The sequence below is a fragment of the Microchirus variegatus genome (assembly GCF_963457635.1).
Source record: "Microchirus variegatus genome assembly, chromosome: 13".
Taxonomy (NCBI): Eukaryota; Metazoa; Chordata; class Actinopteri; order Pleuronectiformes; family Soleidae; genus Microchirus; species Microchirus variegatus.
This window is the reverse complement of record NC_139814.1, coordinates 10,998,093-11,022,167: the sequence shown is the minus strand read 5'-3', so window position 1 is coordinate 11,022,167 and position 24,075 is coordinate 10,998,093. Positions and strand designations below refer to the sequence as shown.

General features: G+C 39.5%; 3 protein-coding genes across 3 annotated transcripts in view; 1 reads left to right on the top strand and 2 right to left on the bottom strand.

The window, feature by feature from the left end:
* Positions 1–9,240: 9,240 nt before the first annotated feature.
* LOC310935545 (small ribosomal subunit protein eS19) lies at positions 9,241–13,303 on the top strand (the record flags this gene model as incomplete). The annotated part of the gene is made up of 5 exons (XM_083899474.1): positions 9,241–9,311; positions 10,711–10,811; positions 11,894–12,077; positions 12,665–12,719; positions 13,256–13,303. 5 exons carry the CDS (start codon positions 9,241–9,243, stop codon positions 13,301–13,303), a joined length of 459 nt encoding a protein of 152 aa, XP_083755600.1.
* A 438-nt stretch (positions 13,304–13,741) lies between these two features.
* LOC310935415 (trypsin-like) lies at positions 13,742–16,774 on the bottom strand (the record flags this gene model as incomplete). The annotated part of the gene is made up of 5 exons (XM_083899309.1): positions 13,742–13,891; positions 15,135–15,271; positions 15,545–15,798; positions 16,496–16,649; positions 16,735–16,774. 5 exons carry the CDS (start codon positions 16,772–16,774, stop codon positions 13,742–13,744), a joined length of 735 nt encoding a protein of 244 aa, XP_083755435.1.
* Positions 16,775–18,031: 1,257 nt separating this feature from the next.
* kmt2ba (lysine (K)-specific methyltransferase 2Ba) overlaps positions 18,032–24,075 on the bottom strand; it is a gene marked incomplete at its 5' end in the record, with an annotated part of 28,415 nt that continues 22,371 nt past the window's right edge. Inside the window, 8 exons of the mRNA XM_083899392.1 lie at positions 18,032–19,669; positions 21,028–21,157; positions 21,251–21,334; positions 21,455–21,565; positions 21,995–22,247; positions 22,492–22,617; positions 22,914–23,029; positions 23,719–23,835. Of these exons, the coding sequence (XP_083755518.1) occupies positions 19,394–19,669; positions 21,028–21,157; positions 21,251–21,334; positions 21,455–21,565; positions 21,995–22,247; positions 22,492–22,617; positions 22,914–23,029; positions 23,719–23,835 (1,213 nt within the window). The 3' untranslated portion in view covers positions 18,032–19,393. The remainder of the gene's footprint in view (positions 19,670–21,027; positions 21,158–21,250; positions 21,335–21,454; positions 21,566–21,994; positions 22,248–22,491; positions 22,618–22,913; positions 23,030–23,718; positions 23,836–24,075) is intronic.

Below are 24,075 nucleotides of genomic sequence, written 5' to 3'. Positions count from 1 at the left end.
GTGGTTGAATGTCATCAATTATGAATGAGAAACAGAGAGGTGGTAGAGAATCATGGGAACAGCAGTGGATTGCAGGACCCTTATCCTACACAGAAGTGTACATTTAAATACTATAGGAGGCACAAAGACTACAACCTGCTATAGGTGAGGTTACTTTACTTTCTCAGCCTTTAGGTGTCAAGCACTTGGGTCCATATGTGTAGATACTGCAGAAGGGGCCTCTTCCCCTTTAAGGCCCAGGTATTCAGTGAGTGTGTTGACCCTGTCAGTGAGTTCATACCATAAGCAGACCCATATAGCCTCTCCTCCGGAGTCTCTGATCACGAGCCTGCTGAGCTGCCGCCTCAGTTATGTAAGATTACATAACACTAGGTCTGTCTGAGTAATATTTCATAACCTGGGGGTCTGATTACACTGGCATTACCGTCAAACCCCCTCAAGAGTGGAATCGAAGGTGCTTGGCTGGTTAAAAAAAAAATAAAAAAATTGACTAGGTTCTCTAAGAGGATTTGCCTCTCATCTTTTCTTTGTCTTTAGCTGCCATGTGCAGATGTTTAATACAATTTTTTTTTTTTTAATTCTCGCTTCATTTTATCAACCTAAAGAGGAGGTCAGGGAAAGGTCATGGCAGGGACGCTACTAAACAAAAGCATCCTCCCCCTTTGCTTATGAAAGAATTGTGTTTTAATTAAATCATTACATGTGAATTCATCTGGCGCGGATTATGAAAAAAAAAAAAAAAAAGCACGTTATTAAATAACTAGGCCACTAACTGTTACCTAACGGCATCAGCTTAACAGATAATACGATTCAGTCGATGCATAATTTAATATTTTATTTAAAAAAAATGTCTATACTGTTTTTAAACAAAACTTTTCTGACGCCTAACTTAACCGTAACCTCGTCACATTCACAAACATATGAGGTTTTACAATAAAGACAAAAACTGAATTATGAGAGGTTTTACAGCTTATTGTTGACCCAATCACACCAACATAAAGAACATAAATCAGAGGACACACACGCACATGTATGGACACTGCTTTTGGAACGCCACTAGAGAACAATATCGGATTTGCCAAATGATAGGGAGAATGTGGGCTGAGATAAGAGGTGGCTGGAAAAATAAAAAACAGAACAGGCAGATATAAAATACAGGAGCGGAAAAAAAAGTGAAAGGAAAGAGATGCCGGAAGATATCTGAGGCTGATACCACAGGAGAGAGAGGTATAGCCGATCAAATGGACACGCAGTTTAATGCCTGTCTGTCTGTACGCACTGTATTTAGAGTGCAAATATGTATTCATGTAATCCATAACTGTCGACATCTGTACGTCGCAGATTTGCACTAAAAGCCTCCATCTTTACCGAAAACTTCACGCCATCAGACAAAAGTCGCCTTAACCGACTACAAAGGATGCAGAAAAAGATAAACTTCTTCAAACTGACTGCAGGATGTAACATAGTTTAGGCCTTTAAATAAATCCATCCTTATCTTTTGTTAACACCGAACTATGTCTTGGATTATGGGTTTTGTCTTTATAGGCAAACCAACAGATAAAGTGGGGGATACCCGGATGAATGGATGAAAGACGGGATAGAAAAGAGGGGGAAAGCACGGGAGGAGTAAAAAAAAAAAAAATCTAATAAGAGAGGCGAAAGAAAATAACCTGCGGTACATTTGATGTTTCCATCTCGTCATTCCCTCTCGATCTAACCCCTCACCTTTCAGTTCTGTGCATTTTATAAGTAATTTATATCGTGTGTGAATATGAAACATGAAACGTGATTGTGTAAACCCACGCATGCGCAAGGTGGCGTGACTGTCCACCACTACCGGCTCCTTTAACTCTAAATCACACCTCAACATAGGAACACATACATGCACGGACACACAGATATACATGACTTACACAGACAGACAGACACATGCACACACCCTGTCTCCTTCATGTGCTAGCCTTCCATGCATGGGCCCCCTAAAACGGGGTGCACTCAGTGATCCCTTTTCCCAAAGCCCTCATCTGAATGTGAGCAGAGGTAATCCTTCAAGGAGAAGCAAAGAGAACAGCTATAACCCATGATAAAGAGGAGCTGAAGGAGGAAAGAGGGAGACAGTGAAAGAGGGAGAGAGGTGGAGCGCGAGATGGGATACACAAACAGGATGAAGGGATTAGCAACCTAGGGAACACATTTTTCAAACAAGAAAAAAGAGGACAGTTGAAAAATTAAGCAGGCGGAGGAGAGGAGGAAAAGGGCACACAGCAAGGATGGGTACGTGAGAAAGGGAAAGAATGTGTTCACACAGTATACTCACAGATGAATGAGAGTGCGCCCCGCAGAAGTGATGAAAAATCATGGCAAAAAACAAAAATGAAAGGTGATCAGACTGCATGCCAGTGTTTGGCAAGAAGTCCAGCTTCTTCTCATTTTGGAGTTTTATTTTTTCTTCTTTTTCCCGCGATTTTGCCAATTCCTATCCAACTGTCCCTCCTTCCAAAGTCTATCCCCTACTGGTCCCCCTTCTCTTCCCTTACCCCTCCCGTTTTTCTTGCCAGTGCCGGTACTCATTTTCCTACCGCTCTCTCTCTGTCTTTCTCACTTTCTCCCGCAGACCATGCTCTCCATTTTCCCCTCATTCTTTGCCTGCGTCCCCCTCATCTGTCCATTAATCGGACACTTTTCCTTTTCTTCAACACCAGACTAACACTTCAAAATACAGATACGCTTAAAAAAAAAAAACGTTTCTAAACTGAAATCGAGTTTTCAATCAAGTTGGGGAAAAAATACTGCAGTTTGTGGCATGCAGTCTAACGCAGGGACAATCCATGGCCTACATTTTTCAGAGGCGCCACTTACAGTAGAGAAGCGTCAGTGAAGTGATGCCTCCGTACATGAGGGCATAACCAAAAGGAAAGAATGGCAAGCAAAAGAAAAAGAAGGAAAAAACTGAGCTTGTTGCAGTCAGTCCCCAGTAAGCGCGCGTGAGGAGGAGTGGGAAGGAGTCCGGGGTGTGTGCATGTAAGGTGGGTGGGGAGAAAAAGGCAGTGAGAAGAGAGAGAGAGAGCGAGGGAGAGTGAGAGAGAGAAAGAGATAGAGCATGGGGTTCATAGAGAAATATCCAAGAGGGAGGGATAGAGGAGGAGTGTGTCGATGAGGAGAGGATAGAGGAGGGGGCAGGAATAGGAATTTCTTCTTTCTTTTTTTTACACTCACAGTATTAGAATTTTGAGCTTTTTCATTTTTTTTTCACAGCCCCATTCCAAGGCTAATACTTTCAATTTCTGTGAGAAGAAAACAGAGAGAAAGAAATGAGGAATAGAAAGAGTTTCTGTGTGCTTTGTCTCCCGCCCCTGCCGTTCCTTTTCCTGGTTTCCTTTCTGCTCTGACTCTCCTCTATTCAGCCTTTTTTCTGCACGTGCACTTGAACTCTAAATCCTGTCTGCTTTCCCCTCCCCTCCCCGCTCTCTCTCTCGCTCTCTCTCTCTCCCTCCCTCGATCTCTCTGAGGCCGAGGCTTGAAATAGTGCTAGCAGGCAGGAGAGAGCAAGTGGGAGGGAAAAGGAGAGGGTGAGGGGGACAAAAAAGGGGAGAGAGATGTTGAGGGGGGAGGGGAAGAAGCCTAGTCGACTGACACACAGAAAGCGTAGGGCTGCTCTGTGTGTGTGTGTGTATGCGCATACATATGAATGTGCCTTCACACTTGTAAACACATTCATTTACCTTGTTTTTACATGCAATAATACAATACAATAATAATGATGTGTCAGTCAATCGTTAAGTTAAAAAGAAAACGTCACAAATAACAAAAAGTCTTATCACAAGTTATCAGAGTCAAAACCAGACATCTTCACCCAGATTATGATTTTGCTTTTTAAGTGACAAATCTTCAACATGTTGACAGACTCTAAACACATCCTCCTGTGAGAGTAAGTCCAAACTTCAGTACATGCATGTAGTCACACACACGTAGTCACACACACGTAGTCACACACACACACACACACACACACACACACACACACACACACACACACACACACACACACACACACACACACCCACACACACACACACAGGATCAGATTGTTTGCAGATGAACGGAGTTTTAAAATGTTAAATACATTATGATAATAACTGTTGTTCATAATAAGTTATAACTCTTGTTCCGTCTATTAAACGTGAACATGTGAGGCTAAGATAAGCAGTGAGTTCTCAAAACTTAAAACCAACAATCATCAAATGTAGTAAAATTATTGATTATTTTTGAATCGTTGTAGTTCTGACCTGCAAAACAAAAAATCAAATTGATCAATAAATAAATAACTGGTTTGATTTTGGAGAGAAAATTCACAATTGAAGACATAGTTTTCTGTTTCAGATCACAAGTCTGATAACTTGTACCTGGCAATTCCCAATATATGTCATATTTTAATTTATTTATTATTAATTTATTTAAAAAATAAAAACCAAGTAAATATTTAGTAAGAGTAAAAAATAACAATTAGTTGAAGTTCAAGTATATTTTACCTGCTCAGTGTCAGGTAATTGTTTCATCTGTAAGTGTCTTTAAAAGGGAACATTTCCTACAAAACCACATGTACAATTATATTGTATTTATATGCAGTTCACAGCTTGAGTACAGTAAATTATGCAATGAATTAAGTTTTAAACATCTGTAATAATTGGTGTTTATCAATATGAATATAAATATGAAGAAAATTAGGAAGTGAAAGGAGAAAGGTGGAAGGAAACTTTCTCTTTGCACAAACTGCATTTGCAACAGAATTGAGAGATATTATTTAAATGACATAGAGTGTTTAACACATGTATTAGACCACCTGTCATAAACATGAGAAAACATAAATATCTTTCAGGAATGCAAGTTAATAAGTATAATTTGACGTCTCAATCAAGAAATAATAATGCACTTGAAAATTCATGATTAACAATAATAATAATATAATAATTTAGCATTAAGAAGTGTATTATCCATTCCAGAAACATAAAAAAATATATTTTGATAATTACCAATGCTGTTAATTTAGGGTACCTATGGATTTCGGTGGTGGTCCAATACATTTGTAGCACTGTATATTGACTGTCATTACACACTGGATGGTAGTCTACCAAGGATGGTAGTTACCTTGGCAGATAAAGGGCTGACAAAATCATCTCATTAGAACAATTTCATGCCACATATCGAAATAAAATACAGTATTTTTGTATTTTCAAAATACCAGAAGTACTCCCTGACTTTGACTAAACAAAAAGGTCTGCCGGATGCACATAGTCTACTGTAAATGCTGTGTCGATACAGCCAATAGCACAACCTTATTTGGGGACATTTGTAACAAAAAAGTTGCTTAAATAGCCCATGATATGAGGCAGAAGTACGGAGAGTAGTGGAATATGGGGTTGTGCTGCTGCAGCACACAGTAATGACTGACATTGAGGTACAAAACTCCTCTGCATGATACAAAATGGCACCATGCAGTGTCATCGCATTAACAACTTTGAAACATGACTCTTATGTTGTATACAGCTGACAAAAATCAAACTAAAAGAGACGAGCTAACGTCAAGTTAACAGTGAGAGGTAGCGGCTAACATTCACGGGTTAAATAACCTCGCTTCTACAAAGAACACCTAACAACTAACGTGCACTGAACTTGTCAAGATTGAAACTAATTAATAGTTGAGATAAATGTGTATTCAATCAACTTCCTTGGTTGTCTGATCTGCAGCCGCACTTCACATTTTGCGTTCTTATGATGTTGCTTCAAATTAATTAATTTTCATCATCTCAATTAAATACAAATTACAAAATAATATTTTGTATTTGAAATACATATTTTAAATGAGACAAAAGAGAGAAGACGAGAGAAGCTTCAGTTAACAAAGCTCTACTCATGTTGCTGTAACATTAAATAAAATGTTAACCATTCAAGAAAGAAATGACTGTATTTTAAGAGTGCAGGGATATCTACAAATATATTATCATATGAGCTTCGATCAGTGTAAAAAACATCAGCTGGTGTCAGCTGAGGTGGTGGTTGCCATTTTGTTCTGAAGACAGATTGTGTTCATGTAGCTCAGGAATGTGACATACGCATCCTATAACCACCTTTGAACGTCAGTTTTGTGATCAACTCTGACGATGCATTCAAGTCCAATTGCCAGTGTTAGACTTAATAAAACCAAGGTTTATTATACTTTCAACTGCTTATATTCTGTCCGTAACTGAAACAAGACGTGACTGCCATCTTCATGCCACCTCACATACACAGAGCAACACCCAGGTCACTGAGCATTCAGAGCTGTACTTACCACAATCTGGATGATCACTTAGAGGACAGATGTTAACACCTGGTCTGTTTCAAGGTCAATGTGTCAGGTTTGAGCACAGTTGGATGCCAGAGCGGTAAAGGGAAACTAAACTTCCACCGGTGGTGTCGTCCTCACTCAGGTGCTTTCTCCTCTCCTGCTGACAGCAGCACTTCTCGAGAAAAAATCTCTGGCTCTGATTAAAAAAAAACCAGAGAAACAGGCCAGAGATGTAAAAAAAAAAAAAATGACACAATTCTACCCTCTGCTGGGATTCACAGGGAGTAACTCACACCCAGCATCATCACAGTTAAGAACTCTCTATTTGATTTTAAATTGTTTAACCATCACTTTGACACCAGTAGCTTACACTTACGATAATGTATCCTCAGTTATGCTATAATTTATATTATGTTTAGGTTACAATGATGATACATTATTATAATTTCTGTTGCATTTTTCGTGTAACACAATTCTAGGGCAGAGTTATATAATATGTTATGTCATTGTTTGATATGATTATAATAGTGCATGTAATAGTAATTATCACAGTATCTTAATAAGATCTGTGTAGTAATATAAATACATATATTTAGGTTTTTATTTACCTTCCTCTTGCTTTTCGTTCTTATCTGCCAGTGTTTCTGGGGGATCTGTTGAAGATGACAGATGGAGTTGAGCATGTGCAAATGAGTAAATAAAGCCAGATGTTAGAAATGTCCTGCCATGTCAGTAATAGTATGTGGACCTCCTTCTTCATAGTTGACAGATGGCATCCACAGTGTTGCATTACTGCCTGCTTCTTCTTCTCTTTCCTTTGCACCAATTAGTGGACCTGAGTGAAAGAGGCTGTAACCCCGCAGCCCAGTGAGCAAAGTGAGAGCAACCCATCCAGAAATGAGGGTTACAATTAGAAGCAGACCAATTGATCGTCATCAAGCAATTATTACTGAGTTGTGTACTTGTACGTTTACACATTTCTTTTCTCAGTATTTAAAAGTAAGTTTAGGTTTTTGACTACTATTGGTGGGAATCACAGGGTACCTCACGATACGATACGCGATACAACGATTTTGTGATCATCAATGTACTGCAAGACAATCATATAACAATAAATCACAATATTTGTTAACTGGAAAAAAACTGAAAAGTTGAAATTGCAGGATTTCTCTATTTATTGACAACATACAGAACAAAGTGTATAAAGTCGATCAATTGAAAATGGATATAGCATCTCTTAACGTAGCTTTCTCCGCCATTATCCCGCTGTAAACTCCCTCTTCTTCCCTCATTCATTTGAGCAGCGCCGTCGCGAGGAGACATCAAGTAGTGATGCCCGGCGAGTGAAACTGGCAGGGACTGTTTACTTAGAACATCTTAATTATTGAATTCAAATATCGATATTTAGCCCTGGTGTATCGATTATCATATTGCACGAGGAAGGACAACGATATTGACCAAATTGATATTTTGACCCAGCCATATTGATGACCTGTTTCATTGATAACTTGTTTCATAATTTAAAGCATAGTTTCTACACCATTTTGGTAATAATAATGCATTTTATTTATTTTGAACAGGTGGGTTTTGAGTCTGGATTTGAAGAGGGGAAGAGTTCAGGATGCCTGGTGGGAGTGAATTCCAGAGATGGGGAGCAAAGAAGCTGAAAGCTTTGCTCCCCATGGTGCTGAGGCAGGCAGAGGGCACAATGAGGTGGATGGAGGAGGAGGAGGATCTGAGGGAGCAGGAGGAAGTGGCGATGTGGAGGAGGTCGGAGAGATATGGAGGGACAAGGTTGTGGATGGCCTTGAAAGCATACAGGAGGATTTTGAATTTAATTCTGAGATTAACCGGGAGCCAGTGGAGTTGTTGCAGGATGGGGCGGGCGGCTGAATTCTGGACCAGTTAAAGTTTATTGTGGGGGTGACCAGGCTGTGAACAAGGATTGAAGTTGTATGGGGGTAAGGGAAGGGCAGAGGCGATTAATGTTGTGTTGATGGAAATATGCAGACCAGGTAATATTATTGATGTGGGATTGGAATGATAGTGTGCTGTCGAAAAGAGGACACCCAGACTCTTAACCTGAAGGGAGGGGGAAACTGAGGAGGTGTCGATGGTGAGGGGAAAACTGTCAACATTGGATAGTGTAGATTTAGTGCCAATAATGAGGATAAACTGTTATTTTTACTTAAAACAGTGCATACAAAAAGGAGTTTTGTTAGTTTAGTCTCCAGGAGACTGGAGATTGGGGTTTAATTTAAGCAATTGTGTAATTTGATATTATTAAACTATTACATTTTAACAGATGGGCATAATAAATAGAAAACCCGCCAAACATATCAGCCATAAAAAGATCTGCATTATTTGTCAGGTGTCCTGATTCCTACAGATCGGCATTGACCCTGGACAAAAAACAATATTGTTCTATTTACAGTAGAGATGTAGAATTTTAGATAATTGGTGTTTATTTTAATTGTGTCGAAGGACTGGGATGGACGAGCATCACTTTCAGCTGCTGTTGAGGTCAGTTCAGGCTGCTTTATCATCATCCTCCTCTTCATCCCTCTCTCCTTCTCCCCTCCCTCCTCAGCACCATTCTTTCAGCTGCTCTGTCGCATTACCTACAGGACAAACTGTGGCTAAACTCCTGACCACTAGACTGTCGGCTTTGTCTGGTATATGAAAAGTAAGACGCTGGTCATAACCTCAACAAATGACGCAGCAGAGCTGCATGTGCTGCTAACTCAGAGGCTCATGAAGCGACTTGCATGCTATCAGTTACTTTAGCTAGGTGCCTTCCTAGCTTGGTGGCTAGCGTTAGCACGGGATGCGGTGAATTTTTGACCCCTAAAGCCACGCTGACAACATTTGACGGTAAACTTTGAGCTCACCCTCGTCTCCATTTTGTCCCGTAGATGCCAAGTGTCACGGTGAAAGATGTCAACCAACAGGAGTTTGTCAGAGCTTTGTCTGCTTTCCTTAAGAAGTAAGTAAGGCTCAAGTGCAGCGGTGCAGGATGAGAGCCACCTGTCAATCACTCAGGCTAATTTAAAAAAAATAAAAAAAATGCGTTTCCGCATTCATAAACTGATATATTCAAATATAAAAGTAATGATAACTATTTTAGACCAAAAAAACTACAAATAATATAATATTTATAATAGGAATGAGTCAACACTATACTTAGTATTAATATCGGTCTGATATTGGTCAAAATCACTGGACAGATAAAAATATACAATCAAAAATCCTATATATCACATTCTTTACTATGCACAGACTGTAAAAATGTCAATTAAAATAAATCAGTGAAAGTATTTTAGCTGAGTCATGTTGTGGTCTGTTTATTTCTTCTTTATGGGAGAAGAATATTTGTCACATATTTGGAGAATTATGTCTTTGAAACAGCTTGAAATGCTATGAAAGGCACAAAAGTGTTTTTAAAAGCTTCATAGTTTCAAAGGTCTAAAATGACTGTATCATACTGATATATAGTACTCAGGGTTATGATATCGGTATCGGACACGAAAAAAACGGTATCCCCAATTTTTAATGAATCATCATATATACAACATGCCAATTTCTCATGTGGTCGCTCCAAATACTTATTAAAGTTATAAAAAGTTTTTCATTGGAAATGCAAAAGAGATCCTCATCAATGAAAATCTGAAATGAGTTTGGTATTAAAATGTTTACTTAATTAAGAAACACTGAGGTTTCCTCATGTAGAATTAAGTACTACACTAAAATATAGTTCTAATGAAAACATTGAAAGAAACAAAAGACTATGGATTCAATCCAAGAGGATTTTCCTCTGGTGAACAAAAGGTGGGGATATGTTTAAATGTTCCCTAAACACTAAATATAATTTCAAAACTGTACAAAATTATATTTCATTTATAAGAATTGATAAAAAGGAAGTCCTCACAAATAAAACGCAGGAATGAGGGCTTGGCTGGTATTAAAATGTGTCATTATATTATATATTAGTATTATAATAGCTGTGTAATATTAACATCTTTAAAGTTGTACTTGCCAGTTTCACAATAAATATGCTGGACATTCATCGGACGTACAGTATATTTGTCGTTATTTATTTCATGGATTTTTACTGGTTTATGTTTTACTGTAAACATGCTTATTGTGACTCATTAAATTCCCATTCACAGTCTTAAATTGTATTTAACAATATTATTAATAATAATAATAATAATAATACTTATTATAATAATAATAATAGAGGTATTTACAGATACTTGAAAACAGCAATGCAAGCATTACAATTACAATTTCCCCATGGCATATGTTGTTTGAGGAAATGCAGTCAGTTGATTTGTCACATTAACTGATATTTTTATTTGTTTATTTATTTGATTTATTTCCAGGTCTGGCAAACTGAAGGTCCCAGAATGGGTTGACACTGTAAAGCTTGCCAGGCACAAGGAGCTGGCTCCTTGTGATGACAACTGGTTTTACACCAGAGCAGGTTGGTGTCACTGGAGGTGTTTCATCAGTTCATCAGTTCATCTGTTCATATGTTCATCCTCAGCCGCTGCAGAAACCGGCAGAAAATTAACCCTGGAATCAGTTTGATCTTTTTGACATTTTGAAAGGTAATAACCATGTTGAAATAAATCTCATGTAGCAATAGGACCTTAAGTTTTCCTAAATATATGTATGTTTTAATCAAATATTATGTGCCGTACATCAGATGCATTTTATATCTCAGTGCATTGCCCCTGATAAATAAAGATGAATTTAATAGAATTACAAAACAGACAAAGTAAAATGAAACAGTGATTAAAAAACATTAAAAACAACATCTCAAACCACTGGTGCTCATGGAAGGGAAAATGTAACATATTGGGGACAAAAAAATGGCATAAATAATCAAACTTATCTCACAGTTACCTTGCAATTATTGTTTTGATAATTTGACACTGACTAAAAGCTAAAACATAGCTTTAGGATTTAGCCTTTACCAAGGAACAAAAATGTCATCGAGATAAGATAAGATAGTCTTTTATCATTCCTGCAATGGGGGAATTTACAATGTCACGGCAGCAAAGACAGTAAAGATAATGGTAATAAAATGATAAACGTGCATTTTCACACCTGTGAAATATAGAAAAATATCAACAGTAAGACACTAAAAAGGTAAAAGTAGAATATACATTATAGACAATAAATTCACAGAATATGAGCTTGATATTTACAGTTTATTCTTCATGTATATTTCACTTTGTGCCCGAGGAACAGGCACAGATGGTGATATATCTGGTGATAACCCTCTGGTACCCATTTCATTTACGTGTTGTAAATTATCATATACATTGTGTAATATTGGTCCGTCCTATCAGATTTTCTGCAACTGGTACCGTATATGCTGTGCAGTGCATATGTGCACAATGGTCCCACAGCTGGTCTGTATGTTATCATCCTAAGTATATATTGACCCACAAAAGATTTTCATACATTCGATTAAGTTGGAATGTTTGATTTCATGTCTTTTTGTCCAAGAAGTCCAGATCATTTCAGACCATATACTGTATATATCCGTCTCACCAGCGTCCACGGCGCGTCACCTGTACCTGCGAGGAGGAGTGGGCGTCGGCTCCATGATTAAGATCTACGGCGGGCGTCAGAGGAACGGAGTGTGCCCCGCCCACTTCAGTGTGGGCTCCAGGAATGTGGCGAGGAAAGTCCTCCAGGCTCTGGAGGGCCTCAAGATGGTGGAGAAGGACCCCAGTGGGTAAGAGAGGTGTACACATACAGTATATTGTATGAAAATGAGTCAATTCTCCATTGTAAAAAAATAACCTACAACCATCAAATGTTAAAGGGATACTTCACCGATTTGAATGTGGCTTTGTATTGCTAGAATAGCAGTAGTATTTTTTAGAAAATGTGCTTCCCTCCCTCAGTTTTTCCCTGACTTGTACAAAAAAACTGTTTTCCCTTATCCAAATGTGCCCTACTGTGAGTCAAATGATGCGTTTTGCATCACAGTAGGGCAAATGAAAATGAAAAACTTTTTTTTACAACTCAGTGAAAAACTGAGGGAGGGAAGCACATTTTCTAAAAATACTACTGCTATTCTAGCAATACAAAGCCACATTCAAATCGGTGAAGTATCCCTTTAAGTCATACTTCAATATTATGTTCACAAAGTATCAACATTGTTTTCTTTTGCTCAATTAACAACTGATCCACAAATAACTGACTTAAAATAAGTAGATTACATGACATTGGTGCCAAATCACTTATATTTTGGGTGTAGGACTGTAATGTGCTGAGCTGAATGAGCGATACATGTTTGTTTTAACATTTTGCCTCTAGTGGACGGAGACTTACCTCTCAGGGCCAGAGAGATCTGGACAGGATCGCAGGTCAGGTGGGTTTTTACTGTAATAACTACAGAACTACAGAACATGACCAAATATAATAATTCTGTGCAAGATGAGCACTGACTTTATATTATTATAATATTATTATTATTATTATTACTATTACGCTGGTCTAGAAAAAGCAAAGAATGCAAGTCTGAGACGGTAAGTGCACAGTATGATTAAGTAGTAGTGATAGCATTACACTCCAGCCATGGACTGTTGTAAGCAATGCCTCTAATTTAGTGACTCAAAAAGAACAAAACAAAAAGAATATGAAGAATACAGAGCACATTACACCATAGTTTTAATTCTATATACAGTTCTGTTTGAGTATGACTCTTGCTCTGTCCACTCCACTGCAGTGTGTGACATATTAGTAGCTCCCTCTTGTGTCCTGTGTCAGTTGTTGCCATAAAAACAACGATTAAAGTGAAACTGTGCTTTGTATTTAACAAAATAACTTTCACGACTGCTGCACTGCACATGCAACTACATGACTACCACCTCCTGCTGTCCTCTGTCTTCTTCTCTGCATGTAAAGGTTGCTGCGGCAAACAAGAAACAGCGGAGTTTACAAATCGCCGTCTGAGGAGAGAATGCAAAGACACCAGAGCAACGTTAATGCAGTTATGCCTCACACATATTTACTGCACTTGGCTCCCTTATCACTGCGGTGCCCCGCACATTAATCAAGTACAAGAGGCATTTCACGAAGAAGCATGTATCTATACTACAGTGAGTACATTAATTTATTATGAATGTCAAGATAACAGTGGCCTTGAGACAGAAAAACTGAATGAGCTCATTAACATTTTAATGTTGTCTCTGCATGAAACAGAATGTAAAAAAAAACAACAACAACAAATAGCTTAAATGGATGCTAATGTATATTTTATTAATTCATCCAGTTTTGTGTTGGTTACAGCATGTTATGCTCAAACAATCTGTTTGTGAGAATGACAAAATTATACACAAGGTGTTCTAAATAAACTGTCGGCTGATGTGTGAACGTTATGGCTGGTTGTCTTTAGTTGCTCCTCATAACACTGCTGATCCAGTTGTTGTAGCGGCACACACGGGCATAGACGCTGGGGTGTCCGCTCATGGCACAGTCATAACCCCAGGACACCACTCCCTGCAGCTGGCCGTTGCACACCAGAGGACCACCGGAGTCTCCCTGCAAACAAACAAGGAAGAACTTGGATTTAAATGATCCTTCTCATTGTTAATAATATCTACTGGATTGTTAATGTGAGGGGGTTTAATGAGAGAGATTGAGTAGCTGGAATAAAATGCCAGAGCATTACCAGTCAACCAGTCCCTGAGCAGGGAATTTTTTGGGCCAAAAAAAAACATATCTACACACGAGTTCCTGGTTCCTGGGATAGAAATGCTTATATTTCCTAGTAAATTCACAAGTTCCTGGTATTAGTTCCTGTGGTGAAAAGGCACCTTTTGTTGTTGTTGTAACCCAAGATCACCTTTAAAAAGTTTACAACATGCTTTATTACTAACAAAGCACGCACAATAATAGTGAGGGAAACATGAGAAACACAGAAGCAAAGCAACACAATTCGAACAATTGAGCATCATGGCGAGTGTGATGAGCTGTGTTTCGCTGCTGTCTCTGGTTAAATGTCTGTTTCACCTATTTGGTGAAGTCTAAAACCACCATGTTCACGACATCACAGCAGCAGGTGTACAAGATTGTAAGGGATTGTCAAGTTACACTTTAATTTAATCCTCACATTTAGGACTAGGTTCTGTGTTGGACAGATAAAAGCTTCTTTCTCAACATATAATATTGTTGCAGTATATAGAGAATAGTTGTAATGAAGTAAAATGATTCTCCACATTGCCCAGTATGACCTTAGAGATATTTAAGAGATGGTTGACAACAGCTTTAGTGTTGAAAAGAAAAAATACAACATGTTTTTCATCACCTCACGTTGCATATTATCATATTGCTCTTCCAAACTCAATACTGCGCTAATATCACCAATGTGTTAGATTACAATCACTATATTGACAGATATTAGGTTTTCAAATGTGTGTTAGTGCAGGTATTTGTGAGTTGTATATTTAAAGCATGTATATAATGATGTGCTGTTTTAAGATTTCAGTATAACACACTGAAAACCATCCACATATGGTTTTACGAGTATCAATTACTTTATTTTGATATTTATTGTTCCTAATCATATACTTTATGGTTAGACCAAATAAATGGATATGACTTCTTCCTCTTCTGTTCTTACATTCTCAATCATAATGTGTTAAGAAATAGTCTTAAAAATAGTGTGTCTACTCTCTATGGTGTGTGTGTACCACAGCACTGAATCACTGAGTGCTTGAAGGTGATGCAGTGTTGCAGTGGACCACGTGACTGACTCCCTCTGTGTTTCCTGTGTCCATCTCACCTGGCAGCTGCTGGCACCTCCGCTCATGAACCCGGAGCAAACCATGTTCTCGGTGAGCAGGCTGGAGTAGGCGTTCTTGCAGATCCTGTCATCGATGATGGGCTGCCTCAGGCACTGCAGCCTGTCGGGGTAGTTGTCTGGAGAGCAGGAGGGTAAGAGTTAACTACCTGACAGATGTGTTGTTCTGACATTGTCAAGGTGAGATTTGCAAACAGTTAACATTATACAGCAGTTTGAAAGGATGGGACATAATGAAAATCAACGTTAGATCTAAATTTTGGAGATTTTAAAGGTCCTCATCCTTCCCTTTCCCAACATCATCCTTCCCAACTACGGTGGCCTTCACATACCAGAAAGGATGTCGTTCTCCTTTGTTTACGTAGTAAGCTCAAATTACAGGTGTAACTTACTGCCGTTGGCAGATGTGTTGCCCCAGCCGGACACCATGCAGTTCTCATCGGCCACAGGGCAGCGAGAGGGCAGGGCCACGGTCTTGACGTAGTTGTTGAGGGCGGCGGGGCGGCTCAGTTTGATCAGCATGATGTCGTTGTCCAGGTTGTAGCTGTTGTACTGTGGGTGCTTGATCATCTTGGCGCCGTCGATCCACTGCTCGGTGCCCTCGTTCACGGCAATGTTGTGCTCGCCGAGACGAACCTGGATACGACTGGTGAGAAAAGTAAAGAAAAATGAAGGTATGGAGTGTGAATAAGTTTGAAAAACTTCCCACCATAAAGTGACAGTTGAGTTCACTAAATGCTGATTGAGCACCACGCAACCCTCTGTATTTGTCAGTATAGCAGTGACTGTGTAAGGTGCTTAAAAAGGTGAGATCGCTCATTTAAGGTTGAGGAATTAACCCTGGTTCTCTGAAACACGAGGGAGGTAGTGAGACTCTGGGACCTAGAGTTGTCCTTTCAGTGATTCTAGCAGTGGCTTGGTGACAAAACTTGCACACTGGGGCTTTAAGATGTGTTCATACACCACAGCGAGTGCAGAGGAGAGTGCATACGTATGACTATATGTACGTCAAGGCCATTCAGTTTCACACAGTGTCGGTACACTCCTCTATATATAACGTTAGCTACTACTAACCCTATCTTTATGTTGATCACCACCAAAATGTATATCCATTCTTTACTTGTTTTAGTTATTATTATGTTGCACACATCCAAACATTTCCACCCACATACCCTCCTTGGATTTACATTATGAATAAAATAGGAGCTATTTTGTATCTAGCAAGACTTGTGCTGATATAAGTCTTAATTATGCCCGGAGGAGGTCTCTCAATGCATATTTTGGATGATTTGCTCCCCAGTATGGAACAAAAGGTCATGCGGAGTGTGAATTGCTGTACTTACGATTTGTAGCAGTGAGCAGCTGACACCACCCACTGGCTGGAGATGAGGGATCCGCCGCAGAAGTGGTATCCAGCGTTCAGAGACACCTGGTAGGGAACGGAGTTCCTGGGACACTCATACCCTCCTACAACCTTTTCATCATCAGCTGCGGCAACTGCAATTGCACATTATGGATAGAAATAGAAATGCCATCTGTTTCAAGTTCTGCGACCAAAAAAGAAAGATAGTAATTGTCTTACATGCTGCTCCAAGCAACGCCAGGAAAATCAGGACCTTCATGGTGACAACCGTGAGAACTGAGAGAAAGAACCACGCTGTAGCTCCTTATATACACCTGTCCTGGACGCTCCATTCATCTCTTTGTCAAGGTCACAAGGCAAAATGAATCTGGGAAAAAGCCATATGACAGTGAGGAACACAAGAACCTTGAGCAATGTTGAACAAATAACCCAGCATTGTGGGTAATGTTGAATGAGCAATTTTGGATAAAAACCTATTGGGCCTTGGTTTTAGTTCTGATTCAACTGACAATTATAACAGCAATGTATGTGTTTTCAAATGACTATAATGTGAAATAATACTGTATGTCACGTTTCCTACAGTGTGCATATTTGGTACAGCGAGGTACAGCAGGTCAATTCAGCTGTGGATATGTCTGATAACAGCTAACATTCACAGGTGTCATTGGTCAGTTTTTTCATAAAACCTGATAAGACAGTTCCACAACTGCAGCACTGACACAGAGGGGAAAAAAAAGAGGGAGTTAAAATTACATTTATCACCATCCTGGAGGTCAGGGCCTGTAATCCATGAGATTAGTGTCAGGAACATAATTAATTCATCTGGTGGAAATAAGTGATGTATATTATTATTATAATACAGTGTGTAAAAATGTATTAACTTTTTCTTGGTGAAGGTGTATGTTGTAGCTGAATTCTTTTAACAAATACAGTACTGTTCAAATGTTGGGTGTTACTTAGAAATGTCTATTTTTGTAGGAAAAGCACTTTTTTCAATGAATATAACATTAAATTAATCAGAAATGTGCAAACGTCTGTTTTTTAATGGAATAGGTGTATAGAGGCCCATTTACAGCAACCATCTCTCCAGTGTTCTAATGGTACATTGTGTTTGCTAATCACGTTAGAAGGCTATTGGATGATTAGAAAACCCTTTGTGCAATGATGTTAGCACAGCTGAAAACAGTTTTGCTGGTTCTTTGACGAAAGGGCAAAAATATTATTTTGAATAAAAATCATTATCTCTAATCTTGTCAATGTCTTGACTATATTTTCTATTCATTTTGCAACTCTTTTGATGAATAAAAGTGTGAATTTTAATGGAAAAAATTACAATTATGGGTGAACCCAAACTTTTGAACAGTAGTGTACACTATCAAACTGAAAAAAAAAAGACACTAGGAAATGGCAAACATTTCAGCTTTTATTGAACATAAATAAAAAACGTAGATAAAAAATATTTAACAGGTTTATAAATTCTTTATACAACTATATACAGACACGGATCCATTATAAACCGACGAAGTAACAAAGCTGCGCGACAAATTCAATCATCAACCCTACAAAACAAAACATTCACCGACAGCAGTCAGCCTTCCGCTTCAGATCCACCTGCACCCATTGACTGGGTGGTGACAAAAAACAGGGTTCCTTATGGAATAGTTGTCGGTATAATCGTCAGTCAATGTTAAACACCTCTGAAATGGGTGGTTTTTACACTGTAATAATGTAACGATACGAGACTGCACATGAGGGAAACAAGGAAGCCATTTTTCCACCAGATACTTTTGTGTAATTCAAACGCATCTCGCTTCATAAACATGTTTGAGGTAGTAAACCTGTGAGACGAGAACAAGAGGATGAGAGAGTGCAAAACGACTGCAATCACAAATAACACAAACCTCACTGCTCAGCACCAGCTTTAGTTGTTAAGTCAACCTTCACTTACAGAAAAGAAAGGTAAAATCTCAAACACGTGTAATTCCATCAGCTATACATTTATTGTTCAAATATACAAAAATACAAAAAGATATATAAGGGACTGAGCAGAGCAAGATCAGTATATAGTCATTATAAACCCTGCACCACTGAAACTCCCTCGTAGACCTTAAAACACACAAACGGCACAAATGAACAGAAGAACAGACGGTTATCATAGGATAAAAGAGTCACAATTACAGCATCTCTGCCTGTTACAAATAAAAACGAGACATTTCAACTGAAGTGAACGGTGGAAAAGGTTTGTGTGACCATTAAAACTACCTTTTAGGGGAACTGTGGTCAGCAGCTACAGCAACTACAGGACTCCCTGTTATCCAGAGTTATGTTAAAATGTAGCTGCACTACAATGTACAAAAAGGTGCTTTCAGTTTGTGTCAAATTTGTTCTAAAATTAAATTCCTCTCGGTTGCCGTGACACCAGTGCTGCCAGAGAGCGTCTTTCGCAACATAAAAGTGCCACACGAAATTAACTGCCCTCATTTCTGAGACCTTTACAAAGACACTCTGTCAGCAGCATAGCACTGGATCCCTCTTTTAAGCCTCAACAACTGTATTCAGGTTATTTTTAGGATGTGGCTGGTATCCATCACTTCCTGGCTTCTGAGCTACAGAAGAGGCTGGTGACAACGACATGTTGAACAGTCCAAGAGTAAAAGAGTGTGGTGTATGGATACGGTCAAACAGTAGATGAATAAAAATAAACAACCAAGCAAAAAGAGACCAACTTTCCAGCAGTCAAAAATTATATAAATAATCTTCATCCCAAGTTTTGACATATGGCTCCAATGTGGATTCTGACCGTCACTGGTCTGATCATATAATAAGCGGAGTAAAGATGCAGTAGTTCAGGTCTGTGCACGACAGCGACAATGCTGTACTAATTCAGGAAGCGGCGGCATCGTCTCGTCCCGCAGTTGCAGTGTAGCTTATTGTCTTCGTCCTCGATGGTGAACTTGTAGTCGTAGGTGAGCTCCTCGCCGCGGTAGATCTTCCTCAGGGCGAAGATGACGATGTGCTTGCGGCCGTCCACGTTGATGACGCGGGAGTAGCAGTTGGGTTCGCACGAGTGGTTGATGAAGCGCGCGGCGTTGCCTTGCATCGTCGCGTCCACCACGTCGAAGTCGTCGATGCGGAACATGTAGCAGCCGATGCCCTGGTGGAGAGTTGTTAAGGTAAGAGTTAGCATTTCAGCACCATTTTAAACAATGGCTTGACTACAATTTGTGCAGAGCTCATATTTTAGTTTAAGGTTTCCATTTCGTTCTGTTCTGCTTATCAGCAGCAGCCTTAGCAAGGAGGCCTAGACAGCCCTCTCCCTAGACACTTTTACCAACTCCTCTGGGGGGGAATCCAAAGGCGTTTCCAGGCCAGCTGAGAGATATAATCCCTCCAGCGTGTCCTGGGTCGGCCCTGGGTTCTCCTCCCAGAAGGACATGCCTCAAACACCTCCCCAGGGAAACATCCAGGAGGCCCCGAACCACCTCAGCTGGCTCCCCTCAACGTGGAGGAGCAGTGGATCTACTCTGAGCCCCTCCCAAATGCCAGAGCTCCTCACCCTATCATTAATGCTTTTAATGATCCTATTCCATGTGCTAATAAACACAATTTTATTTTACACTAAACCCCCAACTGTGGATGGAAACCCACAATACAATAAACACTGTGATACAGACATGGACAGCACTCCATTGATAAGAGAATTATTGCCAATTTTCCGATTCCTCAAAGCTGCAGCTCGACTGCAGAAGCATTGGTTTGTTTTTCAATTTCACTAGTAAAGGAACTTCGAAATTCATTTTCAAGTTCAACTTTATCTGACTTTAGACCCCAGTCACATGTCATCTCCATTAGCTCATGTGCTTTAAAACCAGAGTCCCGGGTTCACAACCCAGCTGTGACAGACAGATACATCCATTCACCTCCAATTATGTTATCTGACTCCAGATGTGATAGAGAGTTAGAATTCTTTCATTTGTTCACTACTGTGTGACTTAGATTTGGTTACATTGCCATTTAAAACAAAATTTGGATTGTGACAAGGAAAATAAAATTATTATAAAACTGTTCATTTGTAAGTAACTTTTACTGTTAAAAAAAGGGTCCAAGGGACCATAGGCCCCTGGTAATCTTTAAATGATCACATCAGGCCCTTGTTCCTGAAGTTAAGACATCCCTCTTATCCTATGGATGTGCAGTATCAGGATGCACATTATGAACAAATTTGGATTTAAAAAATAGAAATTTCGCAAATATAAAGCGTGCTTTCGTTACAGATATCCACCGTTTTCCTGACACCATGAATCTTTTCAGTATCTCAGAGCAGAGTTCCCCTCGAAATAAAAGGCAAAGTTCACAGAAAGTTCAGCTCACACACAAAGACTTTCCAGGAATGCGGCCATTAACTGGTAAACTGTTCACGCTGGAATTCATCTACAGAGTCTGACTGTCATGAGGAGGATGATAAGTTCTTAAAAAAAACAAAAAACAGAAGCTTGTACTATGTTCACTGACCTTGCCGTCGTAATATTTCTCCCGTTTATCAGTCAGGACGGAGCGAATGACGGTGCCAGCGTACTCGATCACCATCTCCCCAGCGTCAATGTTCCTCTTGCAGTAAAGTCCACGTCCGTGAATTTCAGACCTGATTAATGCACAGAGGTATTGATTTAATTTATTCATGTTTCATTTATATGAGCATCTGTGTTGATTTGTGCACACTCCTGTTTGTCATTACCTGTAAACTCCCACTGCCTCTTTGGACGTTTTTTCCAGGTGTCTGAATCTCATGGCCATTGGAAGCTCACTGCTGGTGGCTCGCCTGTCACAGTCACACACAGTCACAAGAGATTAGTGTCAACGTGGAAACACGTCACTTCCTTTTAGGACATTTTAAACTCATGTTCAGTGTGGTGGGCTGTGGGTAACAAAAATCTCTCACCTTGAAGATTTTAGTGGGAATTCATCCTCTTCTTCTTCGAAGGGCCCTATTATGTCGGGGGGGTTTCTGTGCTGTGACGCCAGGAAGTTGAACATATCAAACGTTGCTTTCCTAAGTAGAGAAGAAGGAAAGAAAATGACAAATCGCAGACACAAAATGGAAACTGAGAGATCACACAACAGCATTTGAAGAAAAGTATCTGGGACTTTACTGGTGATGTTCTGTGAAAACTTTGTATTTATTTTAGGTCCATTTCCTCCCCCTAGAGGCTGGTAAAATAATTGTTTTAATATTCTTTTGCTACTCCCCTATTATTTTTATCATCATTAATTGCCATGCTGCCAGTACAGTTTATATTAGTGACTTTATGTACTAGTCGATGGCGATTTTATGTATCATTTAAATGCGACATATATACACATTACACATTGCATTATATTTAAGTCTGTGTACATATTTTTCTGTATCATGTCAGTTTTACAAAAAGAAATGGATCCCTTAAAAGAGAAAAGACAAGAGTAAAGAGAAGTGACAGAATACCTCGTGTAGATTTCAGTTCGTGCACAGCCACTTGGGTTGAGTGGAAGCTCCTCCTCGATGTCATCGCAGCGGTGGAAGCGGAAGCGGTGGTGTTTGCAGTGTGTGGCCCCCTGCAGCTGCTCCAGCAGGAAGATGACGGCATCGTGGAGGACACCGAGCACCCGCGGCCCGGTCATCCCGCCCAGGGGCAGATGCTTCAGGTGGAAGCCCGCGCGAGCTTCGAGAACACCGTCGATCACTGCACGCCAGGCGACTGAGGGAGACGAGATATGAGGAAGGTGTGGGAGCTCTGCACACACTCTACAATTACTTTTTTTTTATATATACGAGGTTGGTTCATCTTATCTAAATAAAATGTATACTCTAAAAAGTATTCCTCGCTTACTGACCATAACATCGAATAACATTCTATTAATAGTTTATGTATTCTTAAAATATGTACTTAAGTTAGTGGTTTAAGTGGCGTTAACTGTGCTGTTTCTAACAGAAGCTCTTACCCTCGATGCTGTTGGCTTTTACACTAAAGCCGTCGTCACTGGTGATTTCAAAGCGCAGGTGAGGCTGGTTCATGTAGGTTTTCTTCCTGGCTTTAGGCGCATGACCTTCTTCTTCCGAGCTGAAACCTGTGCAATTGAAACAAAAATAATGGTACATTCCCACTGCAGCTACGACTTTGACTAAGCAATTTAAGAATTTGACCCAAGTCAAGTATTGTATTCTCTTGTATTTAGAGAAATAGGTTAAAAAAAAGACACAGTCGATCTCTGAATAGCTGTGGCTGTGTTTCACAGACAGATTTAACAACTAATTGTTGACCGATTTAATTACACCCTTTTTTCTTGTTGACACCAAGAAGAGATGCTGTAGCACGGACGATGGAGCATTAAATAAATAGACATTCAATATTTCAGACACACACCTGAATAAGGACCCCATTCAGAGAGGTCTCCATGGCGAGCGCTGACCCACTTGTGTGTTTTAGTCTCAGTACCGGGTGTATCACTTTGTGCAGTTGGACTCCCAACCGGAGAAGGTCTGAAGAGAAAGGGAAGACACATAAGAAATATTACAAACTAATTCTGTTGGCGGTTTTTATCAAACGATTTTATAGTTTATTTTACAAAATAAAATGCTACAAGATTTTCTTTAAATTGTATTTAAACTTTTTATTTTTTTTATTATTATGATCTTGATCCTTAATTTTTAGTATCTGCCAATCAGAGTCCTGACACTTACATTTGCCTGGATACCAAAGATGCATCGTAGCCCATTTTAAAACAAATGCTTACAGTCATTAAAATAAATAATATTCCTGACTTACATTTGCATAGAAAAAAATCATTTTCCTTCATCAGATGGAGAAAAATCCAAATGGAAATTGAGTTACAGTGATGTTCACCCACCGTGTCCATGTGTGTGTGTGTGTGTTACAGTGCTTAGGGCAGAGAGGGCCTCACCGAAGCGGTTTAAAATGAGGCACCATATTAAAATATGACAAATTACATCAAACACAGGTGACAGGGGAAAAAACGGCACCTGTGTTACTGATCAGGATGATTGCCGATCTGTTAAAAAAAAAAGCCCTGATCCGCTCCACTAGAATACTCGAGATCTGGATGGGGACATTCCGTGTGCAAATGCAATGAATATTATGTGTGAAAGTTGGCACAGAAGTGAGTGAACATTTGCCTGCACCATCTTAAGGCTCAAAATAAGGAACTAACCTTGGACTTTTGGGAAGGGGAGGAGCGGTAATTCTCAACGGCTCACGCACTTTCTCTTCGTCTAGATCAAGAACGTCCTTCATGGTTGGAGCTTTCATTCTCACACCACTCGATCTGCTGAGTAAAAGTGGCTCGGTACATTAGTTGAGATTTTAATCATGTGTTCATTTAGATAACAACGAAGAGAAGTTAGATGGACAATATAGACATCAACTTTATTCCTCCTCTTAGGGAAATTCCAGTATCCAGACCAAACATAGCACTTCGGGGTGCCAAGAAGTGGTACACCTTTATGTAGAGAAGTTATGAAGTACCTACTGATATTAAACATTTATCTATTAATTCAAAGATTGTCCA